Genomic DNA, 22,440 nt, shown 5'->3' on the forward strand with positions numbered 1-22,440 from the left:
CCATGAAGGCGCGGCGATACAGCTTAATAGTGAAAAAATAATCATTTAAAAAGGCTCTATGCAGTAGTGTATGGCCTTATTTAGTTTAATTTAAGAGCTTTGATGGTTCTATAACATTTTCCAGGTTGATTGGTGGCAATGAGCCAACCTCACCTTAAGTCAGAAATTCTATTAGTTTTAAACCTTGTTTCTTGCCTTTTTAGTACATGTCGTTCTGGCAAAATTATGCTGTTTCCACACAGCTTCTAAATAAATATAGATGTGTAGACTTCTCCTGATAAAGAGGTGAAGGTCATAAAGAGACTTTTTGTTTATTTGTCAGTTACCTTATTTGTAAATCTTTGAGATGTGTATTTGTTTAAATAAATATAATTGTACGGTACTCATGAATCCATCTTTGCGTCTTTACCTTTACCAGTGCTTTAATATAGCCTACAGTATGACAGTGACAACAATTTTGAAGCTCGTACATACCCTTCTGTATCCATACATTTCATATTGTGCACACGTAAAAAAAAAAAATTTGGCAGTTGGGGGCCTGTGCCCCAGTAAAACTCTAGGTCTAGCAACGCCCCTGGTCCACACTTAATCAAATTGTGTTCAGTGCTGCTACCCTATAGATATTTGGGAAAATATATTATATTATAAATATGTGTAACTTTTTAATACAACGTAGGTTCGGAAATTGTTCATTTTCTTGTTGGTTTTGCACAAAACAATCATAGTGACCAGGCAGCATTTTTTATGTTCCTCAGGACCTTACCCATATCGTCCACTACAAGTGTGGCATTTACAGGTAGAGAATATCCCATGATAACAATGACACACGTCAATCCATTGACTTTGAATGATAGAATAAAGAAAGATTAAATTGGTTTTGAGATTGAGTTTATTACACCAAAATACCAATGGGAACACCAGTTATATCATTTTAAACCACAAAAGCAATATAAGCAGAACGAAAATCAAACTGCAATCAAATAAAACGAGTCGATCGATGATTGGTGCATTAAACTTGCAGTTTTCAGTAAGTCGGTAAATACTCCTTCGGTAACTCCTTATTTTACCGACGGCGATATATTATTTCATTTTCTTATGACAAATGTACATAATGTAATTCATTTTGGATAAAAGCGTCTGCTAAATGCCCTAAATGTAAATGTAAGTCGATGACATTTCTTAGCTGCTATAATGTACACCGATTCAGAGTCCCTTCACTGGGATCCCAACAACTGTACAGCTCCTGCAGAGCCCTAACATCCTCCAATGCATTATGGGCATTGTAGATTTTCCCCAGGAAGTGCCGCACCAGGTTCACCTGTGAATAGCTACGTATCCTTGGATAGAGCGCCTTACTGAGTAGGAAGGTGTCCAAGTATCTGGAGCCCAGCTGCTGGAACTGCCTGGTGAGGGAACACTTGAGCAGCGCTCTGTCCAGTACAGGTTTGTCAAAGCGTCTGGCGCCGTGTGCGACCAGCAGCACGGGCTGCTCTAAGGACTGCAGGAAGTCAAGGAAGGAGGTCAGGGCCTCGGTCAAGGTGACGGTCGGCACGGCTGTACCCTGCAGGAGGAGGGCGCCATCTCGGACGCTGAAGCCCGTGACCTCCGCGGCCCCTCTGTCGATGGCGATCTCGGGCATCATGTACACGTTGAAGGTGCGCTCGCCGCAGATGGCTGCCAGCTGGATGATCTCACACCGCCAGGTTTCTGAGAGGGGTGTGAGTGTGTGAGAGCGAGAGTGAGAGTGAGAGAGACAATGTGTTGGGTCTTGGTGCGTTAAATGGTAGAAGGATGAAAAGAGTGTGAACACAGGTAGGCCTAATAGATCTAGGGATCTCTTCCCTAGCAGTTTGTCCGTTCTGGGCGACTGTAGAAACATTGTGGTGCAACAGGGCGGGCTCCGTGGAAGCGACTGTATAAACATTGTGGTTCAACAGGGCGGGCTCCGTGGAAGAGGAACCACACTCTCTACGTAGATATAAACGGCTCATTAAATGTTAATTACTGATAACATACTGATAAAACGTATATTCCATTTCTGCCAAGTCCATACAACAGATGTAATTTAATTGTACACAGCAGACCTTTCATTTCTTCTACAAAATCAAAGAAAATGATCGCCTGCAGGTCTACATGAGACTCAAAACAAAAACATATTTTTACCATAAATATTTGTCATCACAAAATGACTTTTTTTTGGTAGAGAGGGGGGCTCAGCCTTTTTCAGGAGGAGTTTAAGCCCCCGCCATCACCGCTGCTGCGTAGGCCTAACCCAGTAAATGTATTTAGATGGTTTTCACATTATTCAGACGTGGCTGACGATTGGAAAGTTGTACACATATGCCTATGCATCGACAAGTAGTTGGCATATACTAATCGACATAAGTGGGCCACAGCCTCATAGGATCATGGATAAACATGTTATGAAAAGGGGTTCGTGTGGTAGCCTACCTAATCCCGTGGCCTCCAGGTCAAAGAAGACCACCGTTTTACCCCCAGACGTCTGCAGGGGGCGAGAGAGAGGGCATTGGTCGCAAGTGGTTTTTGAGTAGGACCACTATTACTAGACGTTATTACACTGTCTAATAACAATACAATCTAAATTCGTATTATAAATCATGGATGAAACTGATTTAGCAAAATTAGGAAATCTTAAAAAATCGGTAAACAATTTAATTTCCCATCTCATTATGCCTATATTTGAAGCATGACAACTTGACTTTTGTATAATATATTTACCACGAACAACACTTGGATAGGATAGGTGGACTACATTACCTTGTTGGACTGCATGTCGAAAATAGGCAGGGATCCCGTGAAGCTGTTACGGAATAAGACTGAACGGAGGGCCGATCCTTTTTGTATTGATCGGATAGGTAGACTTTCATTTTTGTGAAACAGAAACCAAACGTGGATTTCTCGCAGTCTATTGGATGCGTTCCTGCGTGTTGGCATACATGACTCTGGTCGGAGCAGGTATTCGTTTCTCCGCTATTCGTTTTGCAGTCCAGGGGTCTCATTTATAAAACTGTGCGTGGGATTGTTACTAGTGTACCTACGTACGCCCAAAAGCCAAGTTTTGCGTGCGCCAAAAAATATTCTGATTTATAAAACCCTTCGTACGCACACCTCTAAGCAATCTTTGCTTTATAAATTACAGAATGCCTACAAGTGTGCGCAGCTGCATCAGCTTCACGTTCCGCCCTGTAGGCCTACACGCCCCTTTTTAACCATAAATGATCCATGCAAACGACCGCATGAATGCGATCTGCATATAAAACAGACTCGGATGCAAGTATTATGTCTTGTCGGAAACAATGTCAGAAGGACTGAGTAAAGCAAAAAAGCGAAATTTCACGGAGGTTGAAGTGGAGACACTTGTGGGTGAGGTAGAGTCCCGAAAAGTAGTTTTGTTCGGCGGTCACGGGATTGGGATCACTAACAACAAAAAGCAGATTGAGTGGCAACATGTTGCTGCAGCAGTGGCACGGAGCGCACAGTCCCAGAATTAAAAAATAAGTGGTCTGACATAGAGGAACATATTTTTACGTACCAATAAATCGTTATGGTCCCTGGAGACCCTCTCCCTCCGAATCCTGCCATTTGCATGTTCCTCCAGCAGTGCCATGGTGCAGCATTACGCACGGGGCTCATCGCTGTATTCATAGGGTTACGGTAATAAGACTGATCGACAACACCTTGGATAATCCGTTTGTAATCATCCACGTAAAATGTCCTTGAACATAACCCCTTTTTAATGCCTGATTTGTCATGAAAAGCGTCAAGAGGAACGGACAATGATATAACGATTGTGATGAGTAGGCCTATGTGGCTTGGTTTTCCATTGGGATTTAATTGACATTTGATTATGTGCTTACAGTGTCACATACAAATATTATGTTATTCACATGTTGGACAGATGCTTTATTCCATGCAGTCGCGCCGTCAGTGGACAGTGGAGTGACGGGATTAAATATAGAGAATTTTGATTTTGAGTTTAGATTTCGATTCTAAGGAGATTTTTCTGGAGTTATAACTGAGAAATAACGCAGTTGACTTAAATTATTCTGATTACATAGATTTAACGCATGATACGGGTTGAAATTAAACCTATGACGGGCGATGATAAAACATAATCGTTCTTCTCGTTCTACATTTCTTCAGTCTAACTTCAGTTCACCACCACACCGTCTGTGTTACCAATTCTCCCTTTCCTCTAAACCATGCTTACGCATCGGTCAGAGTTTGCTTAGGGCTGCGCACATTCTCCCGTCAAGTAAATTTTTTTTGTAGATCACAACTTTGGCGTGGAAAGTCACGTAGGCCTACGCCACTTTCAGCCCCTTTTTGTGCCTACGCAACGGTTATAAATGAGACCCCTGGTCATCATGAGAATGACGTAAGAGAATACATATAAAAAGTTAGCTTTTGGATCTAGCATCTAATTTAAACGAAAACAGAATTAAAAAAATGTAATACTCTGCGTTAAATTGAAAGTATTGGTAGTCACGGTCACCGATTTTGCTGGGTCATGACGCGGCACAATAGGCTGGGGACCCTGGTGACATGTTGGACCGAAATCATCCAAAACCACTGAGGTCGATCTCCAGTCTGCATTTTATCTGCTCGCAGAAGCTTTCCTCTCAGGAGTTTTTTTCTTTTAACCACAAAATAAAATTAAATAATATTTCTTGTTTGCAGGGAACATTAAGAATTTAGATTAGTTTGGAGAAGCAATATTTATTTCCATGAAGAAGTTATAGTGCCGGTTTGACCCAATTCCTAACCGGAGTAGTGCCCTGGTGAGTATAGGTGTGTCAAAGTATTTGCCGTAGTGTATGGCCAGCAGCACGGGCAGCTCTAAGGACCGCAGGAAGTCAAGGAAGGAGGTCAGGGCCTTGTGCAAGGTCATGGTGGGCACGGCTCTTATCGTTCAGGAAGAGGGCGCCATCTTGGACGCTGAAGCCTGTGTCCTCCGCGGCCCGACTTTCGATGGGGACCTCAGGCATCGTGTACACGTTGAATGAGCGGTTTCCACTGAGGGCCCCCAGCTGGATGATATCACACTGCCATAAAACTCTTAACGGAGGGCCGATCCTTTGCTAATGATGGGATAGCTAGACTTTCACTTTTGCTCCCACACCGCCAACTTTGCGTTTTCTTTAATTTTGGCCGAAAAACATGTTGCCTCAAAGCTCCCAAATGGGACCACATCTTCCCTAAAGTGGGCCTAAGATGGGCTGTAGGTTTGGAAATGATCAAATAAACCTGACGGGAGATAATACGTTTTTTATTCATTTTGCAACTGCAGCTGGACTTGGGCCTGTTTACCTTGGGATCAAACCACAGCCCATCTTCACTCAGGAGGTTCATACTGCAAGACGTAGGTAGATGAGATTTAAAGTGAAAAGATTCTGCTCTGTGTGAAGCAGGTAATAAAGAGACTATAGCCTTATGATTCTCACAACCACACAATAATAATAATAATAATAATTGTTGTGAGAAGAAACCTGATTTGGTTTTCTTTAGCCTTGTGAAACCATCTCGATCTGTGTAGAAAGTGTAGAAAGTATTTTCTGTACCAGGGGGACCGTAGTCCCAATGCTAAACCAAACATTAAAGGGGACCTATTATGCTTTTCGACTTTTATGACCTATAAACGTTGTTATAATGATTGATAGTCATGTTTAACCATACACAAAAAACAATGTAGATTTTCGGGAAACTCTTCCTCTCATCTGGGCGCTTTCAGCATTCTCTGTCAACGCTCGGTTTCGTCCTTCTCCGCCCCCTTGCCGCCCTCCTGCCAATCCAACTCCGTTGTGATTGGTTACCTTCCTTGAAGCGCGCGCGCGGGCAGATTTGACCAGGCATATGGGGGCGCAGCAGGAGTGCCTCTACGTAGATGATTTCCCGGAAATGTGAACAAGTGAATCGCAAACATTGTCCCGAGTGTTTAGCGCTCTGCACAGCCGCCCCAGACTGTCAGCAGGGAATAGTCGAAATGCATGTACGTCATTATTTGACACTTTAGTATGGTTAGACTATCAATCATTATAACAACGTTTATAGAACATAAAAGTCGAAAAAGCATAATAGGTCCCCGATAATAACACTAAGGACAAAACCATCAGAGATAAACTGTAGACTGTGAGTCCACACTTGATGAAATATGAGACATGTAAACATTATTGACCATGCATATGTTTATGAAGTGTTCAGTGCTGCTACCCAATTAATGTTTGGGAAAATACATTATATTATAACTTCTTGTAGGTTTTGCACGAAACAAAATCATAGTGACCAGGCAGCATTTTTTAAGTTCCTCACGACCTCCCCTGAATTGTCCACTACAGGTGTGGCATTTACAGGTAAAGATTATCCCACAAAAACAATGACATACGTCAATCCATTGACCTTGAATGATAGAATAAACAACGATGAGTTGGTTTTGTGATTGGTTTATTAAACCAAAATACCAATGGGAACACCAGTTATATCATTATATAATCAAACTGTCATCAAATAAAATGAGTTGATCCATTATCGGCGCATTAACATTGCAGTTGTAAGTCGGTAACCCCTCCGTCGCTAACTCCTTATTGTACCGATAGCGATATATTGTTTGACTTTCTAATCACAAATGTACTTATTGTAAGTCGCTTTGGATAAAGGCTAAATGCCCTAAAGGTAAATATAAGTCAACAAGCGCTCGATTGCATGTCTTGGCTGCTATAACACACACCGATTCAAAGTCCCTTCACTGGGATCCCAACTGTACAGCTCCTGCAGAGCCCTAACATCCTCCGATGCATTATGGGCATTGTAGTTTTTCCCCACGAAGTGCCGCATCAGGTTCACCTGTGAATAGCTACGTATCCTTGGATAGAGCGCCTTACTGAGTAGGAAGGTGTCCAAGTATCTGGAGCCCAGCTGTTGGAACTGCTCGGTTAGGGAACACCTGAGTAGCGCTCTGTCCAGTACAGGTTTGTCAAAGCGTCTGGCGCCGTGTGCGACCAGCAGCACGGGCTGCTCTAAGGACTGCAGGAAGTCAAGGAAGGAGGTCAGGGCCTCGGTCAAGGTGACGGTCGGCACGGCTCTACCCTGCAGGAGGAGGGCGCCATCTGAAGCCCGTGGCCTCCGCGGCACCTCCGTCGATGGCGGTCTCGGGCATCGTGTACACATGTTTTGGGAGTTGGTGCGTTAAATGGTAGAAGGATGAAAAGAGTGTGAACACAGGAGATAGCTCTAGGGATCTCTCCGCCCCTCCCACGCCCACCCCCCTCCCCCGTTGATTCTGCTGATGTCTGAGCGACACCGATGTCCGCATATCGGGCATAATGTGCAAATGAGTGTGAATGACCCTCAAGTCGAACCTCCTGATATATAGATGCAGAGAAAAGACAGAGGATGTGTGAAAACTGCTATAGAGAGACATGGAGAGGACCAGAGTGAGGGATAGAAAGAGACATAGAGAGAGACCGAGAGAGAGACATAGAGAGACATAGATAGACAGAGAGAGAGAAATAGAGAGGGACAGACGGAGAGAGAGAGAGAGAGAGACATAGACATATAAAAAGAGAGAGAAAGAGACATAGAGAGGGACCAGAGAAAGTGTATTCTTTTCTGCAGTTTATATTTATACTGCCCAAAGATCCTGTCCAATGGAATATATATTGAATAATTATCCTGTGTAATTATATTTATTCAGTTATTAATGTCTTTATGTAGATACATTTGTATTTATCACTTAATCTCTCCTTTGCTGTACTTTTGACTCTTGAGCTGCATAACAACTGATTCCCGTGTGTGTGTGTGTGTGTGTGTGTGTGTGTGTGTGTGTGTTGTGTGTGTGTGTGTGTGTGTGTGTGTGTGTGTGTGTGTGTGTGTGTGTGTGTGTGTGTGTGTGTGTGTGTGTGTGTGTGTGTGTGTGTGTGTGTGTGGTTAAACCAGTAATCCTATTTAGTTAATGACAGCTCTAAGTCAGGTCCAGGTCTGAATTGATCTGACGTGTTTCTGACACCGTGGATAAGATCTTTACTATCTTTGTTTGGTTGTTGTCTTGTCTGTTTCCTTACTCTGAAAAGTCTTCAGTCATTTTCTTCTCCTTCAAAGTAATAAAAGTGTTTCCTTAACTTTTCATCTGATTGTATTTTGATACATCGGGAGTCACGTGATTTCCCAGCAGACATACAAAGTAAAACAGAACTTAATACCCTTTACATAACTATAGTTCCGCCGTTTTAACCTCGGACATCATGACTTGGACCTGGTGGTTTTATAGCTTTATATGGACCTCCTCAAACCTTTGCTCTGTCTCATCGTATCACTTGATACAGTTATGGGTGCGTGTTCTGATAAAGCCCAGCCCTGACCATCATAAATGTTTCGGTGTAGTTAGCTGTTGTTCAAAGCCTCCTTCCTCATTTGATCTGTCTTCACTGAGGAACCCAGCAGCTTAATCTTTACACTCAGAACCTTTTAGAACTGTGTTAATGTTCTGTCTCGGTTCTAAACACTTACTTTGTGTTTTGGTGAACACCTGAATCCCTTCCTTCAATGGATCTTACTTTCCTGCGAGAGAGAGTGAGAGACTTAGAGAGAAAACGTTGAAAAAAGTAGATCACTTGACTGTGACACAAAACATAGAAAAACATGAAAAAAGGTATGTCCGTTCTGGGTGAGTGTAGAACAATTATGGTACGACAAGACATGGGTGCTCGTGGAAGAGGAACCACACTCACTACGTAGACATAAACGGCTCATTAAATGTTAAATACAACAATTCTTACTTTCCTGGGATTATACGCTAAATAAAACATACAAGTATATTCATCTCTGCCGGACCATACAACTAGATGTCACTTAATTATACAAACCAAACCTTTCCTTTTTTCGTACAAAATCAAAGATATTGTTGCCTGCTGGGTTTTGTAAATTAGACTCGACACAAAAGCTTAATTACTGGTGGCACATTTAGTAATAATGACATAGGCCTAATCCAGTAATTAGATCGTTTTGACGTTAATTAGGTGTGGCTGATGATTGGACAGATTGGTACGCATATGCTGTTACACTCCCATCTATCGACAAGTAGTTGGCATATACTAATCGACCTGAGTATGCCACTGCCTCCTAGGATCATGGATAAACATTTTATGAAAAGGTGCTTGTGTGGTAAACTATCTAATCCCGTGGCCTCCAGTTCAAAGAAGACCACAGTTTTACCCCCAGACGTCTGCAGGGGGCGAGAGAGAGGGAGGGCATTGGTCGCAGGTGATTACAGCCTGGTGGAGTCGGAGCATATTTTATTAAGACGGTTACATTATTACACTGTCTAATAACAATTCAATATAAATTTGTGTTCGAAATCATGAAAGTTAGGAAATCTTAAAGTCAGAGAGAGAGGAGAGAGAGAGAGAGAGAGAGAGAGAGAGAGAGAGAGAGAGAGAGAGAGAGAGAGAGAGAGAGAGAGAGAGAGAGAGAGAGAGAGAGAGAGAGAGAGAGAGAGAGAGAGAGAGAGAGAGAGAGAGAGAGAGAGAGAGAGAGAGAGAGAGAGAGAGAGAGAGAGAGAGAGAGAGAGAGAGAGAGAGAGAGAGAGAGAGAGAGAGAGAGAGAGAGAGAGAGAGAGAGAGAGAGAGAGAGAGAATTCAAAGATACCATTTATGTAGTAAAAAAAGTCTGATCTGTCAATTTTTCTCTTTTATTTTTTTGAATGGACCACTGAAGCCGAATAGTACCCTTAAGCAAAGAACATTGCAATTATTTACTTGAATTTCTGAAATTAACTACAAATCTTTGGAGAGACTCTCAGACAGGCATCTACAACTACCCTGTTGTCAATAAATCAAAAAGCACTGCTAGATTAAACACTGAGTCACAGACTCTTGGTTGGGATTCCAAACCCCGTACATGGACTGCAGAGCCGTAACATTCTCCAATGCATTGTGGTTGTTGGGTTTTCCCAAGAAGGGGTACAACAGATCCTCTTGTTCATGGCTGTCTAACCCTGGACAGAGCACCTTACTGAGTAGGTAGATGTCCAAAAAACTGGGGCCCAGCTCGTGGAACTGCTGGGCGAGGTAACACCTGATCAGCGCGTTCTTCAGTATAGGTAGGGAAAAGTCTTGGGCTTTGTGCGCAGCCAGCAGTATGGGTCTGTTAAAAGACCGCAGGAAGTCGTAGAAGGAGGTCAGGGCCTCGTGCAAGGGGATGGTGGAAACGGCTGTTCCAAAGTTCTTCACAAGTTTGCCACCTGCGACCATGAAGCCTGTACTCGCCGTGGTGTGAATGTCGATGTCGCTCTGAGGCATAATATACACATTGAAGGTCTGAACTCCGCTGATGGCCGCCAGCTGGATGATATCACCCCCTCTTGTTTCTGAGAGGGGAGGGGTGTGAGTGAGTGAGCGAGCGAGCGAACGTGCGTGCGTTCGTTAATGAGTGCGCATGGCTGCATTAAAGAGTAGACAAGAAAAGTTGAAACATATAGAATATCTCTAAAATGAAACAGCAAGCGGATAAGTAGGCCTATATAATACCTGGGGGTTGGCTGTTAAAAGTGGAGTTCTGGGAGACGTATTGAAAAGTATGCAGCGATGACATCTAATGCATTCAGAGGGGCAGGACATGTAATATGACAAGTGATAAAGTGATGAAAAGGTGTCCGTGTGCAGTTGGCCTACCTGATGAATCTGGTTGGGTCTCCAGTTTGCTGGTCTCCAGGTCAAAGAAGACTAAAGGTCTCTCAAGAGAGGCCTGCAAAGGGCGAGACAGAGGCCATCACAGGTCGTCATAACATCCGGGTAGAGTCATCCGGGTAGAGTATGAACGTAACCATAGACGTTATTACATTTTACCTCATAACAATTCACCTGTGTAGCCTAATCTAAATCATATAGGGAAATTATTCAGCCATGTTAGTTCACCGTTAAAAAGTCGGTAAAAAATAATATAGATAAAATGACACTTAAACTGTTGCAATATGCATTTGATTAACTATCTCCGTGTGTAAAACATAGGTAGGCCTATATACATTACCGTGGACTGCATATCGGAAATGGACAGGAATTCAATGATGACAAAACTCCGCAAATGTGTAGCGGAAGGCAAAGCGACTTTAACTTGAGATAAAGAATACTGGGTTTACCATTAAAGGACGACTTGACTTTCGTTTTTGTTAAACAGAAACAAACCAGGTAGGTGTGTGTGTGTGTGTGTGTGTGTGTGTGTGTGTGTGTGTGTGTGTGTGTGTGTGTGTGTGTGTGTGTGTGTGTGTGTGTGTGTGTGTGTGTGTGTGTGTGTGTGTGTGTGTGTGTGTGTGTGTGTGTGTGTGTGTGTGTGGTTAAACCAGTAATCCTATTTAGTTAATGACAGCACACCGTGGATAAGATCTTTACTATCTTTGTTTGGTTTGTTGTCTTGTCTGTTTCCTTACTCTGAAAAGTCTTCAGTCATTTTCTTCTCCTTCAAAGTAATAAAAGTGTTTCCTTAACTTTTCATCTGATTGTATTTTGATACATCGGGAGTCACGTGATTTCCCAGCAGACATACAAAGTAAAACAGAACTTAATACCCTTTACATAACTATAGTTCCGCCGTTTTAACCTCGGACATCATGACTTGGACCTGGTGGTTTTATAGCTTTATATGGACCTCCTCAAACCTTTGCTCTGTCTCATCGTATCACTTGATACAGTTATGGGTGCGTGTTCTGATGAAGCCCAGCCCTGACCATCATAAATGTTTTCGGTGTAGTTAGCTGTTGTTCAAAGCCTCCTTCCTCATTTGATCTGTCTTCACTGAGGAACCCAGCAGCTTAATCTTTACACTCAGAACCTTTTAGAACTGTGTCAATGTTCTGTCTCGGTTCTAAACACTTACTTTGTGTTTTGGTGAACACCTGAATCCCTTCCTTCAATGGATCTTACTTTCCCTGCGAGAGAGAGTGAGAGACTTAGAGAGAGAAACCGTTGAAAAAAGTAGATCACTTGACTGTGACACAAAACATAGAAAAACATGAAAAAAGGTATGTCCGTTCTGGGTGAGTGTAGAACAATTATGGTACGACATGGGTGCTCCGTGGAAGAGGAACCACACTCACTACGTAGACATAAACGGCTCATTAAATGTTAAATACAACAATTCTTACTTTCCTGGGATTATACGCTAAATAAAACATACAAGTATATTCCATCTCTGCCGGACCATACAACTAGATGTCACTTAATTATACAAACCAAACCTTTCCTTTTTTCTACAAAATCAAAGATATTTGTTGCCTGCTGGGTTTTGTAAATTAGACTCAACACAAAAGCTTAATTACTGGTGGCACATATAGTAATAATGACATAGGCCTAATCCAGTAATTAGATCGTTTTGACGTTAATTAGGTGTGGCTGATGATTGGACAGATTGGTACGCATATGCTGTTACACTCCCATCTATCGACAAGTAGTTGGCATATACTAATCGACCTGAGTATGCCACTGCCTCCTAGGATCATGGATAAACATTTTATGAAAAGGTGCTTGTGTGGTAAACTATCTAATCCCGTGGCCTAATCCCGTGGCCTCCAGTTCAAAGAAGACAGTTTTACCCCCAGACGTCTGCAGGGGGCGAGAGAGAGGGAGGGCATTGGTCGCAGGTGATTACAGCCTGGTGGAGTAGGAGCATATTTTATTAAGACGGTTACATTATTACACTGTCTAATAACAATACAATATAAATTCGTGTTTGAAATGATTTAGGAAATCTTAAAAAGTCGGTAAACAATTTAACAACCAACATGCATTGAAAAGGTGCTTCTAACTACACGAGAGAGAGAGAGAGAGAGAGAGAGAGAGAGAGAGAGAGCTCATACTAGTAATGTGGCTGCCGATGGCTCAAGAGTGACTTGAGGTTTGTGTGAAAACTAATACTAGATAAGCAGGATGTGTGTTTGGGAAAATAAAACAAAATTGAAAGAGCCAGTGAACCAATTGATTTAGATGGAATTCTAACACTGGGATTTAAAGAACCGTTTTGGACTGAGTTTTGTTTGCACGAGTTAAGGAAAGGAGCGTCTAAGATTTACACGTCTAATGGTAAGGCCTGTGATACGCTCTGTATCAATACAGAGTGTCAGCTATGCTGATCTGAGTCCCCTCTATTGACGTTACTAAACTGTGGATAACAAATAAATAAATAATGAGTTCCATGCTCATTAATGTGTGTTATGGAATAAATGGTTAAACTGGTTTGACTGCATGGTTCTCAATTTTCTTATGAAAATCTGGCTATTTATCTTTGAATTCAAAGATACCATTTATGGTTCCCGTATTAAAAACTGTAAATTTTTGTCTTTGATTTCTTTTTAATTGACCACAGCAGCCATATAGTACACCCTTAAGCAAAGAACATTGCAATTATTGACTTGAATTTGTGAAATTAACTACAAATCTTTGGAAAGACTCTTAGGCCCCGTCCACACGAAGCCGAAACGGGCGAAACCGTTACGGTTTCGATCTATCCGGTTTCGAAGTATCTCCGTAAAGACGAAGCCAAGCGAAACCGGATAGATCTGTAGAAACGCTGTAGTAAACATTCCAGGCCCATAAGGGGCGCTGCTTCTGGTACACAAATCCAGAAGAAGAAGAGGCGAGCATGCGCATAAAGGCTGCCCCCCGAACCACTAACAACACAAACAAACAGCTCTTCTACGATGGCGAACTAGATTCTCAATAAATAATGGCTTAGCAACCCAACAAGGGACATGATATGCTGCAGAACGATTACAAGCTTGTAGTCCGCCATCATCTTTTTTGTTGTGATTTCTGAGACTCCGCGGGCTTAAGAGCCATTGGCTAGGAGGTCGAGGGGTGGGGCGATGATGTCATGGTTTGCGGTTTCAGTCGGTTTCAGGCGTCCACACGAAACCAAAACGAAACCGGATAGATTTGAAACCACCTCCGAGGGTGGTTTCAGAAGTTTGCGGTTTCGGTCAGCGGATTCGCCGGCTTCGTGTGGACGGGGCCTTAGGCCCCGTCCACACGAAGCCGATTTCATGGCGAAACCGCAAAGGTCTTGTACGGTTCGGCCTTCCGTCCACACGAAGCCGGCGAATCCGCTGACCGAAACCGCAAACTTCTGAAACCACCCTCGGAGGTGGTTTCAAATCTATCCGGTTTCGTTTTGGTTTCGTGTGGACGCCTGAAACCGACTGAAACCGCAAACCATGACATCATCGCCCCACCCCTCGACCTCCTAGCCAATGGCTCTTAAGCCCGCGGAGTCTCAGAAATCACAACAAAAAAGATGATGGCGGACTACAAGCTTGTAATCGTTCTGCAGCATATCATGTCCCTTGTTGGGTTGCTAAGCCATTATTTATTGAGAATCTAGTTCGCCATCGTAGAAGAGCTGTTTGTTTGTGTTGTTAGTGGTTCGGGGGGCAGCCTTTATGCGCATGCTCGCCTCTTCTTCTTCTGGATTTGTGTACCAGAAGCAGCGCCCCTTATGGGCCTGGAATGTTTACTACAGCGTTTCTACAGATCTATCCGGTTTCGCTTGGCTTCGTCTTTACGGAGATACTTCGAAACCGGATAGATCGAAACCGTAACGGTTTCGCCCGTTTCGGCTTCGTGTGGACGGGGCCTTAGACAGGCATCAACAACTTCATTGGGAACTCTGAATTGGGCAGGACTGACCATCATCATTTGCAAAAAGATATATTCATTTTGAACTTCACATTTAGACAGGCCAAGGACTTTTTCTGAAGGGTTGTTGGCCACCCCTCAGAACCACCAGTGCTGTCCACTACAGGTAGGCCTACAGGTATGGTGAGTACAGGTATACTAACCAATGGCATAGGGCCATCCATTGACCTTCATTGCAACAATTTACAAAGATTGGTTGGTTTTGAGCTTGGTTTATTAAAATACCAAATAGATCTAGCGGCTGCTAGAATGAACATATAGCCAAATAGCGTGGGTCCAGATCTCAAAAATAGTAAAGCTCCTGCCGAGCCGTTACATCCTCCAATACATTGTAGGTATTGTAGCGTTTTCCCAGGAAGTGGTCAGACGGATTCACTAACGAATGGCTGTCTAACCTTGGGTAGAGTGTCTTACTGAGCTGTAAGGTGTCCAAGAATCTGGAGCCCAGCCCCTGGAACTCCTTGGTGAAGGAACACCAGAGTAGCGCTCTGTCCAGTACAGGTATGTCAAAGCGTCTGGCGTTGTGCGCGGCCAGCAGCACGGGCTGCTCTAAGGACCGCAGGAAGTCAAGGAAGGAGGCCAGGGCCTCGTGCAAGATGGCGGCGTTCATAGCTCTACCGTTCTGGAAGAGTTTGCCATTATGGACCCTGAAGCCATTGGCGGCCGTGGCCCCTCTGTCGATGGCGACCTGAGGCATCATGTACATGTTGAAGGTGTGATCTCCGCTGATGGCCGCCAGCTGGATGATATCACACCGCCTGTTGTCTACCTGTCAGGTGGTTCCTGGTGGGTGGACCTGCACAATCAGATGGCTGCAGATATAAGGCTGCCCAGTCTGTCCATGGCTCTCTCCCTTTCCTGACACCATTTGACTTTTGCTAATTACTTTTGGTTAATTGCTGTTCATCAATAAATTATGATTACTTTTGCAGTTAGACCTTGGTGTGTCTCCAAATTTGTTTTGGCCAAGAGCCTGGCCATAAGAAATTGGGGACTCGTCCGTTTGAACTAGAGTCTAGACTATACCTTTTGAATCAACTTTTGTTGTTTCAAACGAATCAACATTTCGATTCCCTCTTAATTGTGTGGCTCCCAGCTCGTTGCCTTGATTGGTATGGGGCACAGTGATTTGTGCTTGATGTGTACCTCCCGTGTTCATTTGTTGAAGGAAAGGCGGTGTCACTTAGGCCCCGTTCACACAAAGCCGATTTTGTGGCGAAACCGCAAAGGTCTTGTACGGTTCGGCTTTCCGTCCACACGAAGCCGGCGAATCCGCTGACCGAAACCGCAAACTTCTGAAACCACCCTTGGAGGTGGTTTCAAATCTACCCGGTTTCGTTTTGGATTCGTGTGGACGCCTGAAACCGACTGAAACCGTAAACCATGACCTCATCGCCCCACCCCTCGACCCTCTAGCCAATGACAATGTTAAGCCCGCGGAGTCTCAGTACTCACAATAGCAAGGATTTCTGTAGCAGAAGCAGCGCCCCTTATGGGCCTGGAATGTGTACTACAGCGTTTCTACAGATCTACCCGGTTTTGCTTGACTCCGTCTTTACGGAGATACTGCGAAACCGGATAGATCGAAACTGTAACGGTTTCGCCTGTTTCGGCTTCGTGTGGACGGGGCCTTAATGTGAATGAACCGAATTCTGCCGGCTTACGTCATCAGACTAGTAGTAAATTGCAGCGCTGTGTGTGGTGTTAAAGCCTTGATTGGCGTTTGATAAGCGTTTTTGGAGGACACTCTGAGGTTGTTTGTGATAAGTTAAATATAATTGATTAAAGTGTATTTGGTTCTCTTCATGTCTATCTTGACGAGAGAGGGGGTGTATTTGTTTTGTAAAGCTTTCACATATTGCCGGGCTTCCCTGTAGGTTTACGGCTTCATCCCATTGGGTGTTGCTGAGCACTGTCAGTAGTGTTGTGGTGACCGCGGTTAGCAGCAGTTGTCTCGGGGGCACATCCATGGACTCAGGGGGAGGCGCCAGCGTGCTTGTCTTCTTTTCCGCCTCATGGCCTTCAGTGCGTAAATACCCGCTGCCAGTAGCCACATGAAGACCAGGGTTGAGCTTATTAAGATCGGTTTCGGTATAGATAGACAGGTTGTTCAGTGCCTTTGGTGTGCAGCGGAGGGGTCACTTGGTCTGAGCTCTTGTGTCATGTGTTTTTTGTAGATCCGTCTGAGGAGTTATTGGAAAGATTTAATAAGGATCAATTGTTACAAATCGCTGAGCATTATAATAACTGATACGAAAAAACAGGATGTTACAGAATGTCTTATTGCAAATCTTAAAAAAGGTTACATTTTGGCAAGGTCCTCACATGTCATCTCTCCAAGTGTTGTTAAGGGGCGGCCTCCTCACAGGGCCGGGTCGCTAACACAGAGCTATCGGTTTAAAAGACACACACACACACACACGCACGGACGCACGCACGCACGCACGCACGCGCGCGCGCGCGCGCGCGCGCGCGCGCGCACACGGCTGGGTCGTTTACACAGAGCCGTGTTACTAACACGGAGCAAACGCTTGAAATGGTCTTCATGATCTTATGGTGTGTGTGTGTGCGCTCTTGTCTCCAGGCGGTGCTCTTCAACGAACGCTCGGTGCTGGAGAACCACCATGAAGAGGCTGGAACCTCTTCATGTCCCGCAGCGAGTACAACTTCCTGGCTAACCTCGACCACGTGGAGTTTAAGCGCTTACGCTTCCTGGTCATCGAGGCCATCCTGGCCACCGACCTCAAGAAGCACTTTGACTTCCTGGCTGAGTTCAATGCCAAGGTATCGTTGTTATTAGCTGTACACGTCTACCCGTTGCCTCAGGTCTACGGACACAACCACACTCGGAACCCCAAGGGCCAAGCTTCGGACCTGGGGCGACAGGGCCTTTTCTGTTGCCGCAGTTCCCTCCCTCTGGAACTCCCTCCCCAACCCGATCAGACAGGGCAGCACACTCCCTTAATTTAAACAGGCCCTCCAAACCCACCTATTTTAAGAAGACTTTCACCACATAATCTCCATCCCTTCTCTCCCCTTACTCCTTTTTTCATTTATTTACTAATAGACATTCTTATTAAAGGCCCTTATATTGTCCGCCATTGAGAAGGGTGGCATGAGCGCACCCCTGGACCAATCAGGGAAGTGATGCCCTAATTCTCATACAGAGGCAGGGGCACAGTCAACCAGAACTGATAATCTCAAACAGCACGTCACTCACGAAGAGATGACGGGTGGCGATGGTATTTCTCTAAAAAAATTCTAACAAACGCAAATAGCAACTCACACCAAATCCCATACCCAACCTGTAAAGGTTGGGTATGGGATTTTCGAATCGCCAGCAGATTTTGAAAACACACAACTCAAATGGTCCTACCCCCTCTCCTTCAACGCTGACTCTGACTCCACCCATTCCAAGTACATGGACGCCCAATCATGCACGAGCGAACAGATGCGCGAGCCATTAGCTAGTTAGCTAGCTCCAGTAACTACCGCAGGATAACAACAAACAGAAGCTTGCTCTCGGTCATGAGATTTGAGTACGTGCACGAAGGGGTTGCGCGGGGGGGAGGGGGAGTGCAGTACGACCGTTTGATTGACGTACTTACTGTCCAATGCCACTCGGTGGGTCTGGAAATCATTGGCTGGAGTTTTTCAAGCCCTGCCCATTCAACAGATGATTGAATTGTTTAATTTTCATGTCAGTACTTCTAACTCAGTGGCTGTAAGTGGGTTATGATAAGGATTTCAAGTAATTTTGCAAAAATGGCCAAAAAAGAGAATTCCATACCCAACCTTTAATGACGGAACAAAACAGACAAAACCATCAGAGGTAAGCTGTAGACTGTGAGTCCACACTTAATACAATTGTGTTCAGTGCTGCTACCCAATAAATATTTGGGAAAATAAATGATATTATAAATTATAAAATTTTATAAATTATAAAAATATGTGTAACCTTAGTTTTAATACAATAATGTAGGTTAATTTTCTTTTTGGTTTTGCACAAAACAATCATAGGGACCAGGCAGCATTTTTAAGTTCTGCAGGACCTCTCCCGTATCGTCCACTACTACTAGTGTGGCATTTACAGGTAGAGAATATCCCATGATAACAATGACATACGTCAATCCATTGACCTTGAAAGATAGAAGATGGAATAAACAAAGATAAGTTGGTTTTGAGATTGAGTTTATTGAACCAAAATACCAATGGGAACACCAGTTACATAATTTTAAACCACAAAAGCAATTAAAGCAGAAAGAAAATTGAATAGTAATCAAATAAACCGAGTTGCAACATTGCAGTTTTCAGTAAGTCGTTAAATACTCCTTCGTTAACTCCTTATTGTACAGACAGAGATATATTGCTTCATTTTCTTATGAAAAATTTACATAATGTAAGTCCTTTTGGAGAAAAGCGTCTACTAAATGCCCTAAATGTAAATGTAAGTCGCTTGCATTTCTTGGTTGCTATAACACACACCGATTCAAAGTCCCTTCACTGGGATCCCAACAACTGTACAGCTCCTGCAGAGCCCTAACATCCTCCAATGCATTATGGGCATTGTAGTTTTTCCCCAGGAAGTGCCGCACCAGGTTCACCTGTGAATAGCTATCCATCCTTGGATAGAGCGCCTTACTGAGTAGGAAGGTGTCCAAGTATCTGGAGCCCAGCTGCTGGAACTGCTCGGTTAGGGAACACCTGAGCAGCGCTCTGTCCAGTACAGGTTTGTCAAAGCGTCCGGCGCCGTGTGCGGCCAGCAGCACGGGCTGCTCTAAGGACTGCAGGAAGTCAAGGAAGGAGGTCAGGGCCTCGGTCAAGGTGACGGTCGGCACGGCTGTACCCTGCAGGAGGAGGGCGCCATCTCGGACGCTGAAGCCCGTGACCTCCGCGGCCCCTCTGTCGATGGCGATCTCGGGCATCGTGTACACGTTGAAGGTGCGCTCGCCGCTGATGGCTGCCAGCTGGATGATCTCACACCGCCAGGTTTCTGAAAGGGGTGTGAGCGTGTGAGAGCGAGAGTGAGAGTGAGAGAGACAATGTGTTGGGTCTTGGTGCGTTAAATGGTAGAAGGATGAAAAGAGTGTGAACACAGGTAATAGCTCTAGGAATCTCTTCTCTAGCAGTTTGTCCGTTCTGGGCGACTGTAGAAACATTGTGGTACAACATGGCGGGCTCCGGGGACGAGGAACCATGCTCACTACGCAGATATAAACGGCTCATTAAATTCTTAATGCTGATAACATACTGATAAAAAAGTATATTCCATTCCTGCCAAGTCCATTGAACTAGATGTCATTTAAATGTACACACCAGACTTTTCATTTCTTCTACAAAATCAAATATAATTATCGCCTGCTGGGTCTTGTAAATCAGACTCGACACAAAATCATCACAAAATGACTGGGTTTTATGGGAGAGGGGGCTCAGCATTTTCCTGAGGAGTTTAAGCCCCCGCTATCACCGCCGCTGCGTAGGCCTAACCCAGTAAATGTATTTGGATGTGTTGCGTGTGGCCATGACTCACTCACTCAGACATTCAATCACTGTGCTGTGCCTAAACCCCCATGTCTTTCCTTTCTCATCAGGCTGGCACACTCAGGCTGACACACCTGCAGCAAATCTGAGATCGCTATCGCCCAATTACCAGCCTGCTGTATAAAGCCAGCAAAGTAAGTTGCTTGATGAAGACAGCTCCGGCAACACCTTAGTCCCACAGTATGAGTGCATTTTTCTTCAGTAATCTTTGATCTAGGCCCGGGGATGGCCGGCAGTCCTACTTTTCCGTTTAGTTCTTAGTTTATAATTTGGTTTTGTCAGGAAGGGAGGGGGGCCAGCCTCGACGTCCCAATAGGGCAGGGTTATTCAACCTTGGGGTCCCGACCCCATGTGGGGTCGCCTGGAATTTAAATAGGGTTGCCTGAAATGTCTAGTAATTGATAAATAAATAAATAAATAAATATGTTTAAATAAAACACTACAAATAATCGTACATAACTGTCTCCTATACTTTCATTTTCTCGAATATAAATCTTGTTCAAATAAAATGCAGCAAATATCTGAGCACGTGACTGCACAGTTACATTACTTGTAAAATGTAAAAACAAACTTGCAATCAGAGTGTATAAAACAAAATGGAAAGATTTATTCGCCCGCCTGGCCCTGTCCCTCCAAAGACAGTTCCAAGAGGAACTGTGGCACAGACACCAAAGGCGATTCAGTATGGATTTACAAGTGTGATGGAATGCTACGAAGAGAAGCCGAAATGTCTGCTATGTAGTAAGGTCCTGTCTGCCGAGAGTATGAAGCCAAACAAACTCAAAAGACACTTTGAGACACCCCACAAAGAGCATGTCGGCAAACCAAGAGCTTTTTTCGAAAATAAATTTGCTGACCGAACAAACAGCAAGTGTAGTATTTCAAAAAGGCTGTGACTGCTAGTGAACGGGCCCTGAAAGCATCTCTTGAGGTGAGCTATCTCATTGCTAGGAATATGAAGCCACATAGCATTGCTGAGACTTTAATATTGCCAGCTGGCATCGATATGGTGAAAACATATGGAAGAAGCTAAAAAAATAACTAAATCGCGCCCATCGCAGACATACTGCACCAGGTCGTAACCATAGTGAATTACATCAAGCCACATCCGCTGCGCGCACCTCTGTTTGCAAAACTGTGCGCCGACAAGGGCTCTGAATATGAAAACTTACTATTTCACACAGAGGCACGGTGGTTGTCGAGAGGTTACCAGCAGAAAATGTGGCTCCTTGCATATTCTGTATACCGGACATCTTTGGAAAATTGTCAATTTGTGCACTTATCCTGGCTACTCTGTACTTGTTCACAGTATAACAAAACAAAAAATTCTAGAAAAAAAAATCTCTCTGGGGTCGCCAGAACTTTTGGACGTCAAAATAGGGTCGCAGCCCAAAAAAGGTTGGGAACCACTGCTATAGGGGGTGGCCTGGCCCCCCCTCCATTTTGCTGAGTTTGTCCGGCATCTCCAGGTCCCTTTTCACATTATTTAGAAGTCGCAATTGGACAGATGTACACATGCCTATGCATCGACAAGTAGTTGGCATATACTAATCGACCTAAGTGGGCCACGGCCTCATAGGATCATGGATAAACATGTTATGAAAAGGTGCTCGTGTGGTAACCTCTACCTAATCCTGTGGTCTCAAGGTCAAAGAAGACCATCGTTTTACCCCCAGACGTCTGCAGGGGGCGAGAAAGAGGGCATTGGTCGCAGGTTATTACAGCCGGGTGGAGTAGGAACTTATTCTAAATCATGGATGGAAATTATTTAGCAAAGTTAGGAAATCTTAAAAAGTCTGTAAACAATTTAAGTTCTAAACTCAATAGGCCCTATATATTATTTGGAGCATGAAAACTTAGCTTTTGTATTATATTTAACATAAACAACACTTGGATAGGATAGGTGGATAGGTCTACATTACCTTGATGGACTGCATATCGAAAATAGGCAGGGATCCCGTGAAGCTGTTTCGGAATAAAACTCTTAACGGAGGGCCGATCTTTTTCTAATGAAGGGATAGCTAGACTTTCATTTTTGTTCAACAGAAACCAAACGTGGATTTCTCGCAGTGTAGCGGATGCGTTCCTGCGTGTGCGCGCACACATGACTCTGGTCGGAGCAGGTAGACGTTTCTCAACTGTTCGTTTGCATAGGCCGTCAGGGTCATTGTATTCATGAGCATGACGTAAGAGAATACAAGTA

General features: G+C 44.1%; 2 protein-coding genes across 4 annotated transcripts; both read right to left on the reverse strand.

The window, feature by feature from the left end:
• Positions 1-871: 871 nt before the first annotated feature.
• Positions 872-22,440, reverse strand: LOC132464247 (DNA polymerase III PolC-type-like). Of its 2 annotated transcripts, none has more exons than XM_060060536.1 (3): positions 22,160-22,440; positions 2,452-2,503; positions 872-1,707 (listed from the first exon to the last, which is right to left on the reverse strand). In XM_060060536.1, the coding sequence occupies exons 1-3, from the start codon at positions 22,172-22,174 to the stop codon at positions 1,187-1,189; spliced, it is 588 nt and encodes a 195-aa protein (XP_059916519.1). In that variant the 5' UTR covers positions 22,175-22,440; the 3' UTR covers positions 872-1,186. The 2 variants fall into 2 exon arrangements, with proteins under 2 accessions (XP_059916519.1, XP_059916518.1); XM_060060535.1 differs by lacking the exon at positions 22,160-22,440 and adding an exon at positions 2,779-3,003.
• On the reverse strand, positions 9,688-11,209 carry LOC132464246 (uncharacterized). 2 transcript variants are annotated; one of them, XM_060060534.1, is made up of 3 exons: positions 11,150-11,209; positions 10,686-10,758; positions 9,688-10,381 (listed from the first exon to the last, which is right to left on the reverse strand). In XM_060060534.1, exons 1-3 carry the CDS (start codon positions 11,150-11,152, stop codon positions 9,861-9,863), a joined length of 597 nt encoding a protein of 198 aa, XP_059916517.1. In that variant the 5' UTR covers positions 11,153-11,209; the 3' UTR covers positions 9,688-9,860. The 2 variants fall into 2 exon arrangements, with proteins under 2 accessions (XP_059916517.1, XP_059916516.1); XM_060060533.1 differs by having other exon boundaries at positions 11,041-11,203.

This window comes from Gadus macrocephalus, chromosome 9 (assembly GCF_031168955.1).
Source record: "Gadus macrocephalus chromosome 9, ASM3116895v1".
NCBI lineage: Eukaryota > Metazoa > Chordata > Actinopteri > Gadiformes > Gadidae > Gadus > Gadus macrocephalus.